General features: G+C 40.8%; 1 protein-coding gene across 3 annotated transcripts; it reads right to left on the bottom strand.

Moving 5' to 3' along the window:
• Positions 1–898: 898 nt before the first annotated feature.
• clasrp (CLK4-associating serine/arginine rich protein) lies at positions 899–13235 on the bottom strand. 3 transcript variants are annotated; one of them, XM_073481987.1, is made up of 21 exons: positions 13103–13235; positions 11171–11310; positions 10737–10834; positions 10517–10618; positions 9819–9898; positions 9503–9587; positions 9279–9415; positions 8826–8922; positions 8549–8627; positions 8393–8466; positions 8261–8302; positions 7983–8168; positions 7235–7558; positions 6965–7150; positions 6114–6153; positions 4169–4229; positions 3976–4034; positions 3843–3889; positions 3662–3747; positions 3355–3431; positions 899–1620 (listed from the first exon to the last, which is right to left on the bottom strand). In XM_073481987.1, the coding sequence occupies exons 2-20, from the start codon at positions 11267–11269 to the stop codon at positions 3358–3360; spliced, it is 1956 nt and encodes a 651-aa protein (XP_073338088.1). In that variant the 5' UTR covers positions 11270–11310; positions 13103–13235; the 3' UTR covers positions 899–1620; positions 3355–3357. The 3 variants fall into 3 exon arrangements, with proteins under 3 accessions (XP_073338088.1, XP_073338097.1, XP_073338106.1); XM_073481996.1 differs by having other exon boundaries at positions 3407–3431; positions 13103–13226; XM_073482005.1 differs by lacking the exons at positions 899–1620; positions 3355–3431; positions 3662–3747 and having other exon boundaries at positions 6110–6153; positions 13103–13188.
• Positions 13236–14563: the final 1328 nt, after the last annotated feature.

The following is a 14563-nucleotide window of genomic DNA, read 5'->3' as shown; positions in this document are numbered from 1 at the left end:
TCAAATATTTATATATTTAAAAAAACTGGTTATTGCTTTTATTTCATATTAAACTGAATACTTTTGGGTTTGGACTAATAAACCGAGACATTCAAGACATTACATTGGACTGGGTCGGACATTTCTCACTATAGAATCTAATTTACAAGGGAGTCCTGGCCAAGACAGCGGCACTGAAAGTTTCACATGAAAGAAACAATCAACAAATGACATCAAACAATGATTTTACCAGTGCTGAGTCACAGGACGTGTGTCCTCAATTCTTTTCTTATAATCTTCCATGAAATATCCAGTTTAGGACGTCTCTGTACCTCCAGGATGAAGACACATTAAACTTGAAAAAGCACTTTCACCAAAGACAGGGCGCACTCTAGGAATGATTTCCTATTTTCGGACATTTTGTTGACCAAACGATTAATTGATAATGAAAAAGAGTTTTCCATCAGTATTTCAAGTTAGGTTTGTGATATCAGATTTTTAATCACACAATTATCGTAGCAAAAAACAAATTTACGATGGCATAATTATCACAATATCTACAGAACAATCAAATCTAACTTTGATTACTGTGCATTTGGTAAATTAATTACTCTCAGAATGTGAGGTGAGGTGGAGATGATCTGTAATCATAACCTTTTGAAAAAAGTGTACTGAAAGAACAATTACACTCAATTACTTGTGAAAAGACAACCAGATGAACCGATAAATGAAATATGAACAAGGCCGAACATCGTCGCTGGACAATTCACACGGTATAACCGTATGTATATTTAACACTATCAGTTTTTCATGTTTTTAATGTTATCGTGAATATCGCGATAATACGACGCCCGTTTTATGTTTAAAGACTGAATGCAAAACCAAAATAACACAGGATTTCAAAAAAGAAGAAAACAAACAATTTCAAAGACACTTTTATTTGCTGTTCTGTATTTAACATTCCACATTACTGAGAACAAAAAGTTATTTGCTGCTGTTGACCGGCTGGCAGAGGACAGAGTATAAAAAGAGATGACGATTGATTTTATTCATACGTGAATTTTGTTTGCATCAGATTTCACAAAGAGGTTTCACATGGATGTGTATAAATATCCTGTACATCAGTTCAATAAAGATGTTTTAAATGGTCTTCAGTGAGTGTTTCTTGTTGGAGAAAAGTAAAAGGTCGAAATAGATAGCAATGACATGAAGATGTGAGGTAAAATGTGATATATTGCTTATCAATTAAGGACTTTGACACACAAACGTCCCCAGACGAGTCCACGTTGAGAAGAACTGTTCAGGCAGAAAAGGAATAAAAAGGAAGCATGCAGAAGAAATCAAGACGAAGCAGAGATGAAAGGGGCAGAACAAACTCTGCTTGGCTGAACCAGTCGGCTGTGTGATTAGTGAAACTTAGGTATCACAGTCAAATGTTATATTCTGCGGACACAGAACTAGAGAACAGAGTGTTCAGGTACAGATTTGTGAGTCAGTCAGTCCATCTCTTCATATTTCCATGTACTGTCCTCTTTCATAGGACAATATGTTTGTCAGTGACAAAGCGCTGCACTGAAGGATCCGTCTGTTTCCACAGCTCAGTATCGGTAGTGAGGACTCCTTGACCGAGACCGCGACCTCCTGGAAAAACACAAAATGAATCAGTATCAAGATGAGATGAGAACAAAATAATCTGATAAACATAATAAAGAAAATGTGCCTGAAGTAGAAAGACAGTTGATCGTTGAGTCTCATTCCAGGATGTGAAATAACGACCTGGGGATAAGACTTAATGATCACCTTTCTTTCTCCAGAATTACTCGGCCAAAGTTTTAAAGCCTGGGCACTAAAGTCTTCACACATTATTAACATAAACACATGTTTAGTGACATTTAATATCCAGAAACTTAAACTGAGGTGTTAATCTGTGGAGAAATGTGAGTTTCCAATCCTGAGTTTCAAAGTTTCATACGTTAGTGGTTGGGCTCTTTTTTTAAATATGCGAATAAGACAGGCTATAAGACAGCTTTAATGATACTTAACAGATTTGCTGGTTAGTCTGAATAAGAATGGACAACTGAGCTAAACTTCTATTTTAGGTCAATTTTATTATTTACTTGAGACGAGAGGCCGCCAGATACATCTACTCATGTCTGAGATCATTTAGAAAGTGTCTCCAGTACAATGTTTCTTCACTAACAAATTTTACTTTTCAACTAAAAAGTTAATTTAGTACATATCTTAAACAAAAAGTGGATTCTTAACTAAATGTTGTCATTTTATTGTTGTATTATTTTAAAGGAGACATATTCTGCTCATTTTCAGGTTCATAATTTTATTTTGGGTTAATACCAGAATAAGTTTACATACTTTAATGCTCAAAAACACATCAGTTTTCTCATACTGCCCAGCGCTGCAGCTCTGTATTAAATGCTCTGTTTTAGTTCCTGTCTCTTTAAGGCCCCGCCTCCTGAATACCCAGGAGTACTGATTGGTCGGCTCACGCACGCCTGAGCCAGCACCGCTGACAACAACAGAGCAGCTGTTACTGCCAAACTAGCTGCTAGGCATAAAATATGCAAATGTGTGACATGGTGAGTAGTGTGACGGGATTAAAGGCGGGACTTGTGACGAGTCGTTTAAGGAGCAGTGTTTTTTGTGGGAGAGAGGAGCTTCTGTTGGTTTGACCTTTTTAACTTTCAAGATCTTTTACATGCACAATAACATATAAAAAAAAGCAGAACAGGTCTCGTCTATTTATCTGATTTTATTTGCCTCATTGCAGTTCTGAAACCTTTTAATTCTGGTCCAACCTCGTACATCAATTTGTAACTTTGTCTTGAAAAGTTTATTACTAAAAATTAGTGCTGTCAAACGATTAAAATATTTAATTCTAAATGTCCCTTGATTTCTTTTTGACGCTATGACGAGGGGGCGGAGAATTCGCATCAGCTGTGTGCTTTGCCATCAAGTGGTATTTCAGACTGGACGTGCTACGATGATAGCTCAGTTCGCAACGACCAAAGACACAGATCACTTTGGTCTTGTCAATGTAACCATTTGGCAACTGTTTAAAAGTAAACTTTCCATTCAGAATTTGATTATAAACTTGTTTATAAACACGTTCTTATGAATTGTATTGAAATTCAAACGTGTTTGTGTTTGCCAAGAAGAATTAATTGCAGTGAAGAGTTTGAGGCATTTTGTGTGACTTTCTTTATTAACTGGATTGTTTTTGTTGCTGGTCTTGGCCCGACTTCTCCCTCAAAAGTTACCTCACAGATTTGACAGATAACAGAAGAAAGGTAGCTGAAGTTTTGCATATAAAAAGACCTTTGAGATAATGTTTGTGTATTAATGTGAACAAATCCCTACAGATCACTCTGCTTCGTCGGAGCTGTGCAGATTCTTGCGGCTTCTAGCATACCTTCTGTGTGAGCTGTGCTCTCGGCCTGAGGGACAGAGGAGACAGAGCACACCATCAAAACAATAGCATGCCACAACATCTAACGCCAATAAAACTGTCAGAGGGCAAACTGACGCCAGCAGATCAGTCGCTGGCTGATTAAATATTTTGGTTACTTCTGTTCTGAGTAAGCACACACACACACACACAATAAACACTGCGCTGAATAAAATCATTATTATTCTATTAGATCCATATGGCTGTTTGCGATCTTACCATGTTTGGAAGGAGAAGGCGAGTGGCTCTGTCGGCCATACTGTCTCTCCCATTCGTCCCTCTCTTTCTCTCGTCGCTCACGCTCCCTAAAGGCAGAGCTTCTGGGTCAGACAATTGCAACATGCAAATACCAAACAGTCCACTTAGACACACACACCCACACACACACACAGATTCTTACTTCATGCGTATTTTGCGTGCCATGGCTCGTAGCTCTCCTTCCCGCTCCTGTAAAACAAACACACAGTAATGAGGGGAGATGCAGGATAACAGTAGTAGCCGTTTCTGCCTAAAAAAAACAAACTAAGACACACCTGTCGTTTGTGTTCCTGTTGCTGGATCTTCACCTGAGCTGCTCTTTTATCCGCCTTGGCTGCAGGACAAGAAAAAACAAACACAGCAAATTAAGAGGAGATGACAAATCAGTTATCAGTTTTGTCATCTGCATTACGTGACAAAACGTTCAACATCTCGACATCACTCAGGGGTCTGTGCTGTTGTACTCACACTGCTTGTTGAGCGCCTTCTGCATTCGTAGCTTCAGACGCTCCTGAGGGGTCATCTTGGGCTGCAGGTGACACAACTGTGTTAGCACATCCTCTCACAGCCTGATAAAAGTGAGTGTGTGTGTGTCGGTGTGTGTGTGTGTGTGTGTGAGAGAGAGAGAGATCAAAGGCACCGTGCTGTTACACAATTTCAGTACCATCACCTTCATGTACAGTAGCTGGTGGAGATGAAAAGGCCACAGATAAATTAATCATGTGTGATGTTTGTTGAGTCAACAAGCACCCTGGGGTCTTACAGGCTGTGTGCGTGTGTGAGTGTGTGTGTGTGTGTGTGTGTGTGTGTGTGTGTGTGTGTGTGGACAGAGACACACTGCTGCTTTAGGGCAGGATCCAGTCACATGAACCTTTACACAACAGATTTACACGTACAAAAACTGTCAGAGAGATTTAGAGAGAAAAGAAGAAGAAGGAGGTCGGGAAGTGAGGCAAGGGCAAGTTCAGGTCCAGTACGTTCAGTTTAGAAAGAGCCAGTGGCATTTTGTCAGGGACACGCCCATCACTGGGCCGTTCAAACCTGGCCAGGCAAGAAAAACTGCAGGTCACAAAACCGCAGGCTAGAACAAGTAATAACCCTCTTCCACTCTGTCTGTACATGCAAATCTTTTCTACAGCAGTAAAAGAGAAACCACTTCAGGCTGGCAAACTATCCATAATGTTAGAAATTAACAACAAATAGATGTTATTTAGCCTTAAACATATTTTCCAAAATGTCAAAATATTCAGTTCATCAGCCTTTTTGTCCTAGAGTGAGATCAGAAGAAGCTTCCACGAGCGTCTGTTAGTTTAGCTTAGCATAAAGACTGAGAACAGAGGGGAACAGCTAGCCTGGTTCTGTCTGAAGGGAACAAAATCCACCTATGAGCATCTCTTAAGCTTGCTGACTAACATGATATATCTGGTTTGTTTGATTTAGAAATAGGCCGGCACATAAACCCCCAGAAATCTGCTATTTGTGAGTTTTTGTACGGATTAAACAAAGTTTAACATGTTAGTTTTAGAGCTTTAGAGGTGCTTGTAGGCATTTTTTTTAAACCTTTGGACAAAGAGAGGCTAGCTGTTTGCCTCTGTTTTCAAGTACTTACACTAAGCTAACAGGTTGCTCCCTTTAGCTACATGTCGCACTCCTAGTGCGAAGTGCGATTTTCTAATCTAAGTCTCTGCAAGAAAGGAAATAAGTGTATATCCCAAAATGTCCAACTGCTCCTTTAACTCTCATTAGGTCTTCAGTCTGTATGTGCTCTGCTGCTTGTTAAAACAAGCCCAAGAAAGGCTGCCCAGAGCACACCCATGTTGTTTTTCAATCGTTAATCAAACATCATCTGTCACTATAAAATGATCACTTGGCCAATACTGATTTAGTGAATACTGAAGTTGTAACAAGACATGGAGTCATGAGGAAAACAAGTCATCTTCTCCCTCTGAGGGCTTTGATATGTGATGTACTGCTGAGACTACAAACAGATATAAAGACGCTTCACTCTCTCACCCACATGTATATATATACACATGCATGCACAACCCAGACTTAAAGCACAATCAAGACAAAATGACTTCACAGGGTGCCCAAATGTTCACTCCATACAGAGATGGCAGCATTAATTCAGTCATTTTTTCAGTGTTGGCAAGTTCACATTCTTCTCAGCAAAACACTGAGAAGGTGAAGAAAACTGTAATGGCAAATAGATGAGGGGCTTTGATTGCAGTGCATGTCCACTTTGTGGAAACAAGAAAGAAAAAAAAAGAAAAAAAAAAATCACATCATTTTATTTTCTGTGGGCAACAATGGCTTCTACATCCCAGTCTGGTGGACAACCATGTCAGCCTGTCAGGGATGAGGGAGGCGTAGGCTTTAGCAAGAAACCCAGCTAGATCAAATTCTTACTGACTTTGGCAGCTCCCGTCTCTTTACCACCCGGAGTTTCAGGCCTGGAGAGGAAGAGAGAAGACGATTAGCTGGGGAAGAGTGACATCTTGATTGATAATCAAAAACTTTATCTACATCACAAATAAGTGTTTCGGTTGAGATTAGGGGTGTAACGATTATCTAAATCCATGGTTCGGTTCAGCTCGTGTGAATGAGAAAAAAACGAGGAAAAATGTTTGTTTTGTTTAATCAACTGCAATTTGGAATATCAAAACCACTAAACAACATTATGAAGTAGATTAACTTTGTAAGTTAAAGATAGAGAAAGTGATTCTTGAGAAATAAAGTTGATTGTAGAGTCTCATTCCCAGGTCGTCAAATACCGATGATTTGGGACATTGTAACCCAAAACTTCTGTATCTGCTGACCTGGGAAATTGTCCAGAATTGCCTTCCCTATCTTTAACTTCACACAAAATTAATAAGTGCAGCACAAAGTCTTTGAAAAGTTGGATGCGAATGGAATGAGACATGTTTGTAATTTACGAGCAGCCCCTGAATGCACCTTGCAGAGAGCAGTCAATCAGCAGAAGCAGGTACGTGGTTTACTGCGAGCCCACACAATGTAAAAACATGGGCCAACAGTCAGACAAAACTAAAGTTTTAGAGAAGAGAAGGAAGTCTTATCTGAGGAGGGAATGTAATTGTTTTTTGTAGTTTTTCTCCTTTTTGGGACAAGACTGACAGTAAACAGATGTCCCAGATTCAACTCCAGATTGTGGACATTTATTTCATGGCTTCGCACTCTGTTTCAGAATCGTTACACCCCTAGTGGAGATTTGTCGCTGCCACAGTGTTTACATGACCTTCTTACTTTCTTAGCTTGTCACAGATGGTGGTGGAAGAGGCCTGGGCTCCTCTGTGAGCAGGGGAGGGACTGTGGTTGGCACGACTGGGGGACTGAGAGGGACTGTGGCTGTCGCTGTCTCCCCGCCGATGGCCTCCGCTGCTCCGACATCCTCGCCTCGAGCCGCCCCCCTGTCGTGAGCTGGAACGGGACCTGACAGAACGGAAAGAGAGCTGAGGTCACTACTGTGTGTGATGTTAATAGGTCACTGTTGGGAGACATTGGCAGACATCTTACCTCGTTCGTCTGCGTGCAGAGTATCGTCTCCTATCCCTATCCCTGTCTCTGTCTCTGTCCCTCTCTCGTTCTCTTTCTCGGTCGTTAGACCGCGATCGTGTCCGGTCTCGTCTCCTCCAAGATGCGCTCCCTCCGTTCCCTCCTCTACCCCGGGAGTGAGATCTGGAACGCCGTCTCGACCGCGACCGGGTCCGGGATCGCCGCCCATCCCTCCCTCCCCGTCCACGTCGGGCACGGCGTGAACGGGAAGAAGAGCGAGAGGAGGAGCGAGAGGAGGAGTGGGAGGAGGAGGATGGGGAGTGACTGGAGGATGACCTTCGTCTCCTGGATAAACAGAGACGCTGTTTTAGTAAGAACACCAGCCCAGCACCTAGCCTATCTTCAGAATACTTCTGTTCTCTTGTTTTGAAGAAATCACAGGGTCGACTTTTTGTAAATTATCAAAATATTTAAGAATCATATAACTGCTTCCCATTGCCACAATCAACCTAGTAAATGTGTGTCAATGCTTACAACTATCCAATCTTACACATTTTGTCTATACACACATGCAGAGTGCAATTAAGTGCACTTAACGGCAACTCTTTGCACTGACTTCACTTCATAAAAAACTGTAATCCACCTCACCTACCACAAAAATCAGTATTTCATCGTCAGTATTCTTTCTGCCTCAACAGCTGTGGTCATTTCAACAGACAACAAACTGACTGTAACCAATGAAAAGCCAGGAAAACGGAAAGTTACCGACCGGGAGCCCCTGTTATGACCTGCAGGGTGCTGCGAGTTGGAGGTGGCATGGCCAGTGTGAGGAGCAGGTGTTTGTGCTGCTGCAGCTTCATCATCGCTGCCTCCAAAGCTGGTGATGAAGGTGATCTTCTCTGGACCGGGTGTACGAGAGCGTGACCGGGACTCAGAGCTTGACTCGGACTCTGGCCTGAGAGAAATCATAAAAACCAGAAATTTCAAACACACAGGCAAACAAAAGAAATCAGGACATTAGCAAGGAAACTGATGAAGTCAACTCACCGTTTATAGGGGTCGTACGTTGGGCTGTCTCTCCTGGCATAGCTGAAAAACAGGAGCATGACTTAACTTAAACATGTTTTGAGGTAAGCAAACTGATTAGATAAAAACCCTTTCAGGGCATCATCAATTTACCTTGGTGGGCTGATCTGTCTACCTTTGAGCCTCTTTTCTCTGAACTCTCTCCTTTGTCTGCGGGAACGCCGGCCCTGAGACGATCAAACATGTTGCTTAAAAATGCTGATAAGAATCAATCATAAGACACAAATTCCTCAGTGGACGTCATCTTACAGAGTACATGGCCTTCTCCGCCTCCAGAGCTTTGGCATGTTTGATGGCCTCCACTTCCTCCTTGTCTTTCCGTAACATCCTGAGAAACAGGTATCATGTTAACAGTCTTGCAACAAAAAACAGTGCACATTTTTTTTAAATGAGGTCACTCATCTGAGTTTCTTACATATTTGTAAACAAAGAACCTATAAAAGCAACAGAGCCTCAATCACAGCAGCACATGACAGACCCAACAGGTGAGCTCTGAGACATCATGATGTAATCACAGACAAGTTACCTCACAAAGTCTCCTTCGGCCATTCCATAAGATGTCGCCATTTTGTTTACGTCCAACACCTGTTCCTGGTTCAGCTCATCAACATCGACCTCCACATCTGTGCACAGAGACAAAAACAAGATTTTACCCTCATACTCATGTTTAACATATATTTGTAGAGACAGGATTTGTTTTTGTTAAAACAGATTCTAAGTTCACAGCAGGTAAAACACAATGAGAATAAATTAAAAAAATGTCAAGTTGTGCTTAATTTAATAATCATTTCTACTGATTTTAAGCCAGATATGATTGTGTTTTCTTATAAACTGATGAAGATCGACAGACTGAAGGTTGTTGTTGTTCTCTGATACATATTTCTGCTCTGCTTCCCGTTTCTGGAGCTACTTACCTTTACAGCTTTGTTTTTTCCCCCCTAATGTGTTAATCTCATTAGTGCTGAACCCATTTCCTCACCAATATCTGGGATGCCCTCGTCCTCTTCGGATTCACTGTTCTCTGAATTGTCTTCATCTTTGTCTGACTGGGGGTCAGGCTCGGTCACAGTGCTGTCTTCATAGGTGTAACCAATGGTGGCCTTTTTTTCTGCCAGTCTGCACGATGGAAGGAGACATTTATAAATACACAAACAGCTGAAATGTTGGATACAAGTCAGGATGAAACAACCACTTTAAACATACTTTTTCTTCTCATCCTCATTTGGCTTCTGCAGGCCACCGTAGAGCTCATCCAGGTAGATTTGGTATAAACATTGCTCCTCAGAGACTGTGGGAGGACAGCAGGGAGTTTAACAGCACAACACGACTGCAAAATATACCCACTGAGGGCAGGTTAACAGACTATTATAGCGACATCAAGATAACATGTGCAGCACTGTGAATGTGTGAAATGTATTGTTAAAGTGATGTATTACTTCTGATGATGCAGCTTCTGACAGTCGAATAAAATTCAACTTTTTCTTGAAAGAACATCAGTAAATGAGTTTGTGATACTCACTGTTGGCAAAGTCGTTCTGCACGAGGCCTCTGTAGCGTTCATAATTGCACTTCCTCTCCTCCATCTCCTGCTCCGGGGTGCTGCATGACACAAAGAGTGGAAGGATGTTTTTCACATTTAAAACTTGACTGAATACTCACATCTCAACACGCTGAGCATTTTCTCTTCTAACTGAGGCTGAAGCATCTGGCTCTTAAGCATTGTAGAAGAAGAAATTTAATAACGCTTGACATTATTCAGTAACACATTCATTTTAAAATACAGCAACAACCAGTGTTTTGAGTATGATGCATTCAGACATCAAAAAGGCTGGATATGTTTTTCTGTCCAAGTATTACATTTACTAGAAAATCTTCTGACTCAAGCTGGTAAACTTCTACATATATAAGCTAAACATGTTGTTGTGTTAAACAGAAAAGAATAAAAACCAAACTAACTGACTAAAACCTCTCTGCTTAAGCTTCAAAGCACTCTCAAAACTTTCTAACTTTATGTTAAGGTATTGTGCATTGTTATATTGATGACTTTTGCTCTACTTCAGTAAAACGCCTCAAATACCAAAATGTGTAATAAAAGAAGAAAACATGAACATTGCCACAATGCCCCACTGTTATGTACAATCATGAGGAAAAGAAATTAAACATCATAAAATATTCATAATAGACAGAGTGTGACGTTCATTTCACTTTAAAACTTACGATGTGCTGAGCAGTGGAGGTGTGTAGGTGGGGATGTAGTCCAGGTGAGCCCTCACATCAAACCTGTCAATCATGTTGTTGGCATCTCCCTGCCACGGCATCCTTTTGACAAAACAGAGGTTAAATCTGATCAGTGAGATCCGACACATACTGTGCATCTGATGTGATGTCTAGTATGTACGTATGTAGGGTGTGTGTGTGTGTGTGTCTGTCTCCTCACATGTTGATGGGGCTCTCTGCAGCCAGAGCCACAGCAGGATCCAGATGGATCTTGTAGGCTCGGCCATGAACCTGCAGAAACTGAGCTGGATCTTTTTTCTGTTGAGACAGAATGAGAGGCAGTCAGCAGACGATAAAATGGCATCTTGTAATCAAATAAAAAAACTCACCACACAGCGAACGATATTATACTGCACAGCCCTTTATCTCCTGAATTTCATCTTCATTTCAAACCAGAAGCACAATTCAGGCTGTGCATGGTGCTGATCGAGCACACTCTTATCTCCACTGTTCAAAACACTGCTGTAAATCTGATAGTTAACTGTATCAATGTGTCTCAGGTCTTAATCAGACACCGTTAGTCAGCTACAACAAATATTATAACACTCGAGTATCTCTGAATGTGTTGCTCAGCTAGATGAAAAAGTCTCTTACTATCTTCTCGTAGTACTCCCGCCGTCGCTCGCCTCGGCGTTTGTAATCTACCATCATGCCACGGAGCTTGCGCTCATGCTTGCGGGCCTCCTGCCACATGACGGCTCCGCTGGGGGTGGGGGCGCGGCGGGGCACGGCTGCTGTAAATGGCCAGAGAGGAAAGTAACATGGGAGAGAGGAGAAAGAGAGAGCACAAAAGGACGTGAGGAAATTTCAGTACAGAGATAGGAGTGGAGGAGGCGTGGAGTGAAGGAGACAGAAGAATGTATTTTTAACAAATAATCGACGGGGCAAGCTGCACAGACAGAGCTCTAGAGAGCACTTTACATAACTTCAGGCTCCCACATCATTTTATTGATATAGATATTAGAATATAACTACTTTCAGCAGTTATTTCTCATGAAAACAACAAACCATGAAGCACAATAAATACAACTGAGAGCACAATGCCAACGCTCAGTTCTATATTTATCTAGGATACAACCGGTGACTCTCAATCATACTGAGTAAAGATAATTCTGGGAAAGCAGTATATCAGAATATTTGTACATTTTACAAATATTGTGGAGCATTATGTACATTTTATGGACAACAACACAGCAGGGCTCCAGGGTGAGACTATTTTTTTTATAAAAATATTTCATAACAAACACAAACTGCTTGTGCAGACAGTTGCCTTTTAACAAAAATTAGCCTATTTTTCTGGACTATTTTGTCAACATATAGCAGGATTGTATGTATATTTTGCACATGTGCACTGCATGTCTGCGTGTACTGCTTCTGAAGTCCTTGCAAACAAACAAGAGAAGTCATGAGACATCACAACCTTGTAGCATAGATCTATTTATTTTTAATTAAGCCACCGATTATTTATCTGCCATGAAAAATGCTGCATTTCCTGTTTTATCTGACCCCACATCTTCAGCAGAGATAACCATTACAGCTCCACCCCATTCCAAAGATGCCTAATCCAAAATAAACAATTGAGGTTATTGTTATTTCTTGCTGTGTGTGCTGTGATTTAAATGAAGTAACCATCATGATAATCCAGTCCGGTGTAGTTAACTTTAACCTAGATAACTCCATGTGATGTCCCCTTTTGTCACAGACATGGCTTCATGTTAACTGATATCATAAGAGGGCTTTCATGCCATTCTTCCCTTGTGGCTCAGCACCAACTATACACATTATTTTTATATTTAACTATTTATAAAGGAGTCGATAGTTGACTTTAAGCTGCCCATAACTGTAGCCAAGTATTTGGTGCTGCAGAGTAAAGTGACATTCAAGCCAACAAACAAAATGAAAGCCAATACATTTATGCAAAATACTCCCAGTAGAAGTTTTACTGTATTTCCAATTACCTTCTCTGATTAAAAGGTTAATTACATCCACAGTTTGAGTGTGCATGGGTTGCACTATTGCAATATTAAAAGGTATAGTTAATTAACTTTAACAAATTGCACAACACAACCATGTCATTGTAAGCTTTGATACCAGTTTCATCGCCTCTGCGTGTAATCATTAACATTACTTGTGTTTGTTTAGTAGCTTCATGTAGCTAAACCGCCTGGAGCCGAAGAGCTAACCTAGCTAACTATCTTTATATTATTGTTGTCAAGCTCCTCACACCACAACACTGTTCATCTGTTGTAAGTTATATTTATGTATACCATATGCGCCTTCCTCCCATTGATGTTAGGCTGAATAGTCTGTGAAATATCAATGTTTTCAAAGTTATTGAGGAGTTTGTTGGCGTGCACGTCGGCCTGGTTGCGCATGCAGACCAGGCCTACTGTTAGCATCACAGCTAGCACACATTAGCTTAGCTCAACCTGCAAAGACGCGTGTGTCGCAGCCTCTCTAGCACCAACACAGCATGAGACACAGCTGCAGAACAGCCTCGGCACGGGTTTAAATGTCACCGTTTACCTGTTTTACGGATCGCCAACACACACTGGGGTTGTTTTCGTCAGCCGAGGACGATGTTAGCGTCGCGCTGTCAATTACACGCCTCCTTCTCCACGGACGAGCTGTTGTAGTCGGTCTGTGCAGTACCGAGCTCAGCCTGCGGGGGCGCTACACAGCTGTACACAGCATGTACACCAGAGAGCGTCACTGTCAGTGCTGAACACTGGGCTTAATGATTGATTTGATATACATATACAGTATATATATATATATATATATATATATATATATATATATATATATATATATATATATATATATATATATACTGTATATATACTGTATATATGGCTTAAATTAACCTCACAAATTAACCTCACAGACCTAAAACAATTCTTGGGGCGCCTGACTCTTGTGTTAGGACAATAAAATGCCCTACCCTAACCCTGCCATCATTTGATTCAGGAAAACCTTAAAGGTGCATTATGTAGTTTTGGGGAAGACAATTTAATCAGAAGATTGACTGATTTTTTTTTATGTCTAAACAAACTACATCCATCCATTGAAACCACTTATCCTGGAGTCGATCCCAGCTGACAGTGGGTGCCGGCGGGGTACACCCTGGATAAGTCAACAGTTCATCACAGGGCTGACATATAGGGACAAACAACCATTCACGCTCACATTCACACCTATGGACAATGTAGAGTAACCAATTAACCTAACTTAAACGTGGACTTTAATGATTTTTGAAGCAGTTGATAGATCTTTATCCTTTCATAGATGTTTTCATTTATATTTCCATCATTTGGTTTACAGTTTACAGCTTTTGTGCTCATGTGAATCCTGATTCTTAACGATGAATTGATGAGTTTTATCACGACCGTTTGAACTGTTTTCAAGTCATTTGCCAGTTTGTTACTCACATTTATTTTATTGTTCTTTGTTTAACTTTTTGCACATCATCGCACACATTTTGATCCTCTATAAAGTGCTAATGTAGAAAACACTATATATGGATCTGGATAATAAAGGATGTGAAGATGATATTAAAAAGTGAGAGTGGTAACACGAGTCATGAGACGAAGTGGTTTTAAAGTTTCTACCTGCTGTGGCCACAAGATGTCCCTGTAAGACAGGAGAGATGCTCTGAACTCTGAGGTCCGCCTCACTTTTCTGGGGGAATAAAGTAAATTACATTGAATTGAATAGAATAACTCCACCTCAAAACTCTTTTCTGTGATGAGATGCCTCTTGTGTCAACCCAGATCAGCTGAATTAACATAAATGATCCTTCTTATGCAACAGGCTCTGTGCAAATGTTGAAATTTGGATCCCCAGTGACAAATCAATCATAGTTTAAACCCCAGATTACCCTTTATTTGTACTATTACCCACAGGCTGTCAGGAGAGTGAAGGACAGAGACCAGAAAGTTTCTTTTCAAACTTCTGTCTGCTTCAACGAGGAACTGACAAAGTCGC

Source organism: Pagrus major, chromosome 2, assembly GCF_040436345.1.
Source record: "Pagrus major chromosome 2, Pma_NU_1.0".
NCBI lineage: Eukaryota > Metazoa > Chordata > Actinopteri > Spariformes > Sparidae > Pagrus > Pagrus major.
This window is presented reverse-complemented; position numbering and strand designations above follow the sequence as displayed.

Bases quoted from the DNA above. Each gene is read 5' to 3' on its own strand.
- clasrp (XM_073481987.1), bottom strand. From the start codon at position 11,269: ATGTGGCAGGAGGCCCGCAAGCATGAGCGCAAGCTCCGTGGCATGATG. The intron at 8,169-8,260 runs GTGAGTTGACTT...GATTTCTCTCAG, and splicing joins ACGTACGACCCCTATAAACG to GCCAGAGTCCGAGTCAAGCT. The intron at 6,154-6,964 runs GTAAGAAGGTCA...CTTCCTCTCCAG, and splicing joins ATCTGTGACAAGCTAAGAAA to GCCTGAAACTCCGGGTGGTA.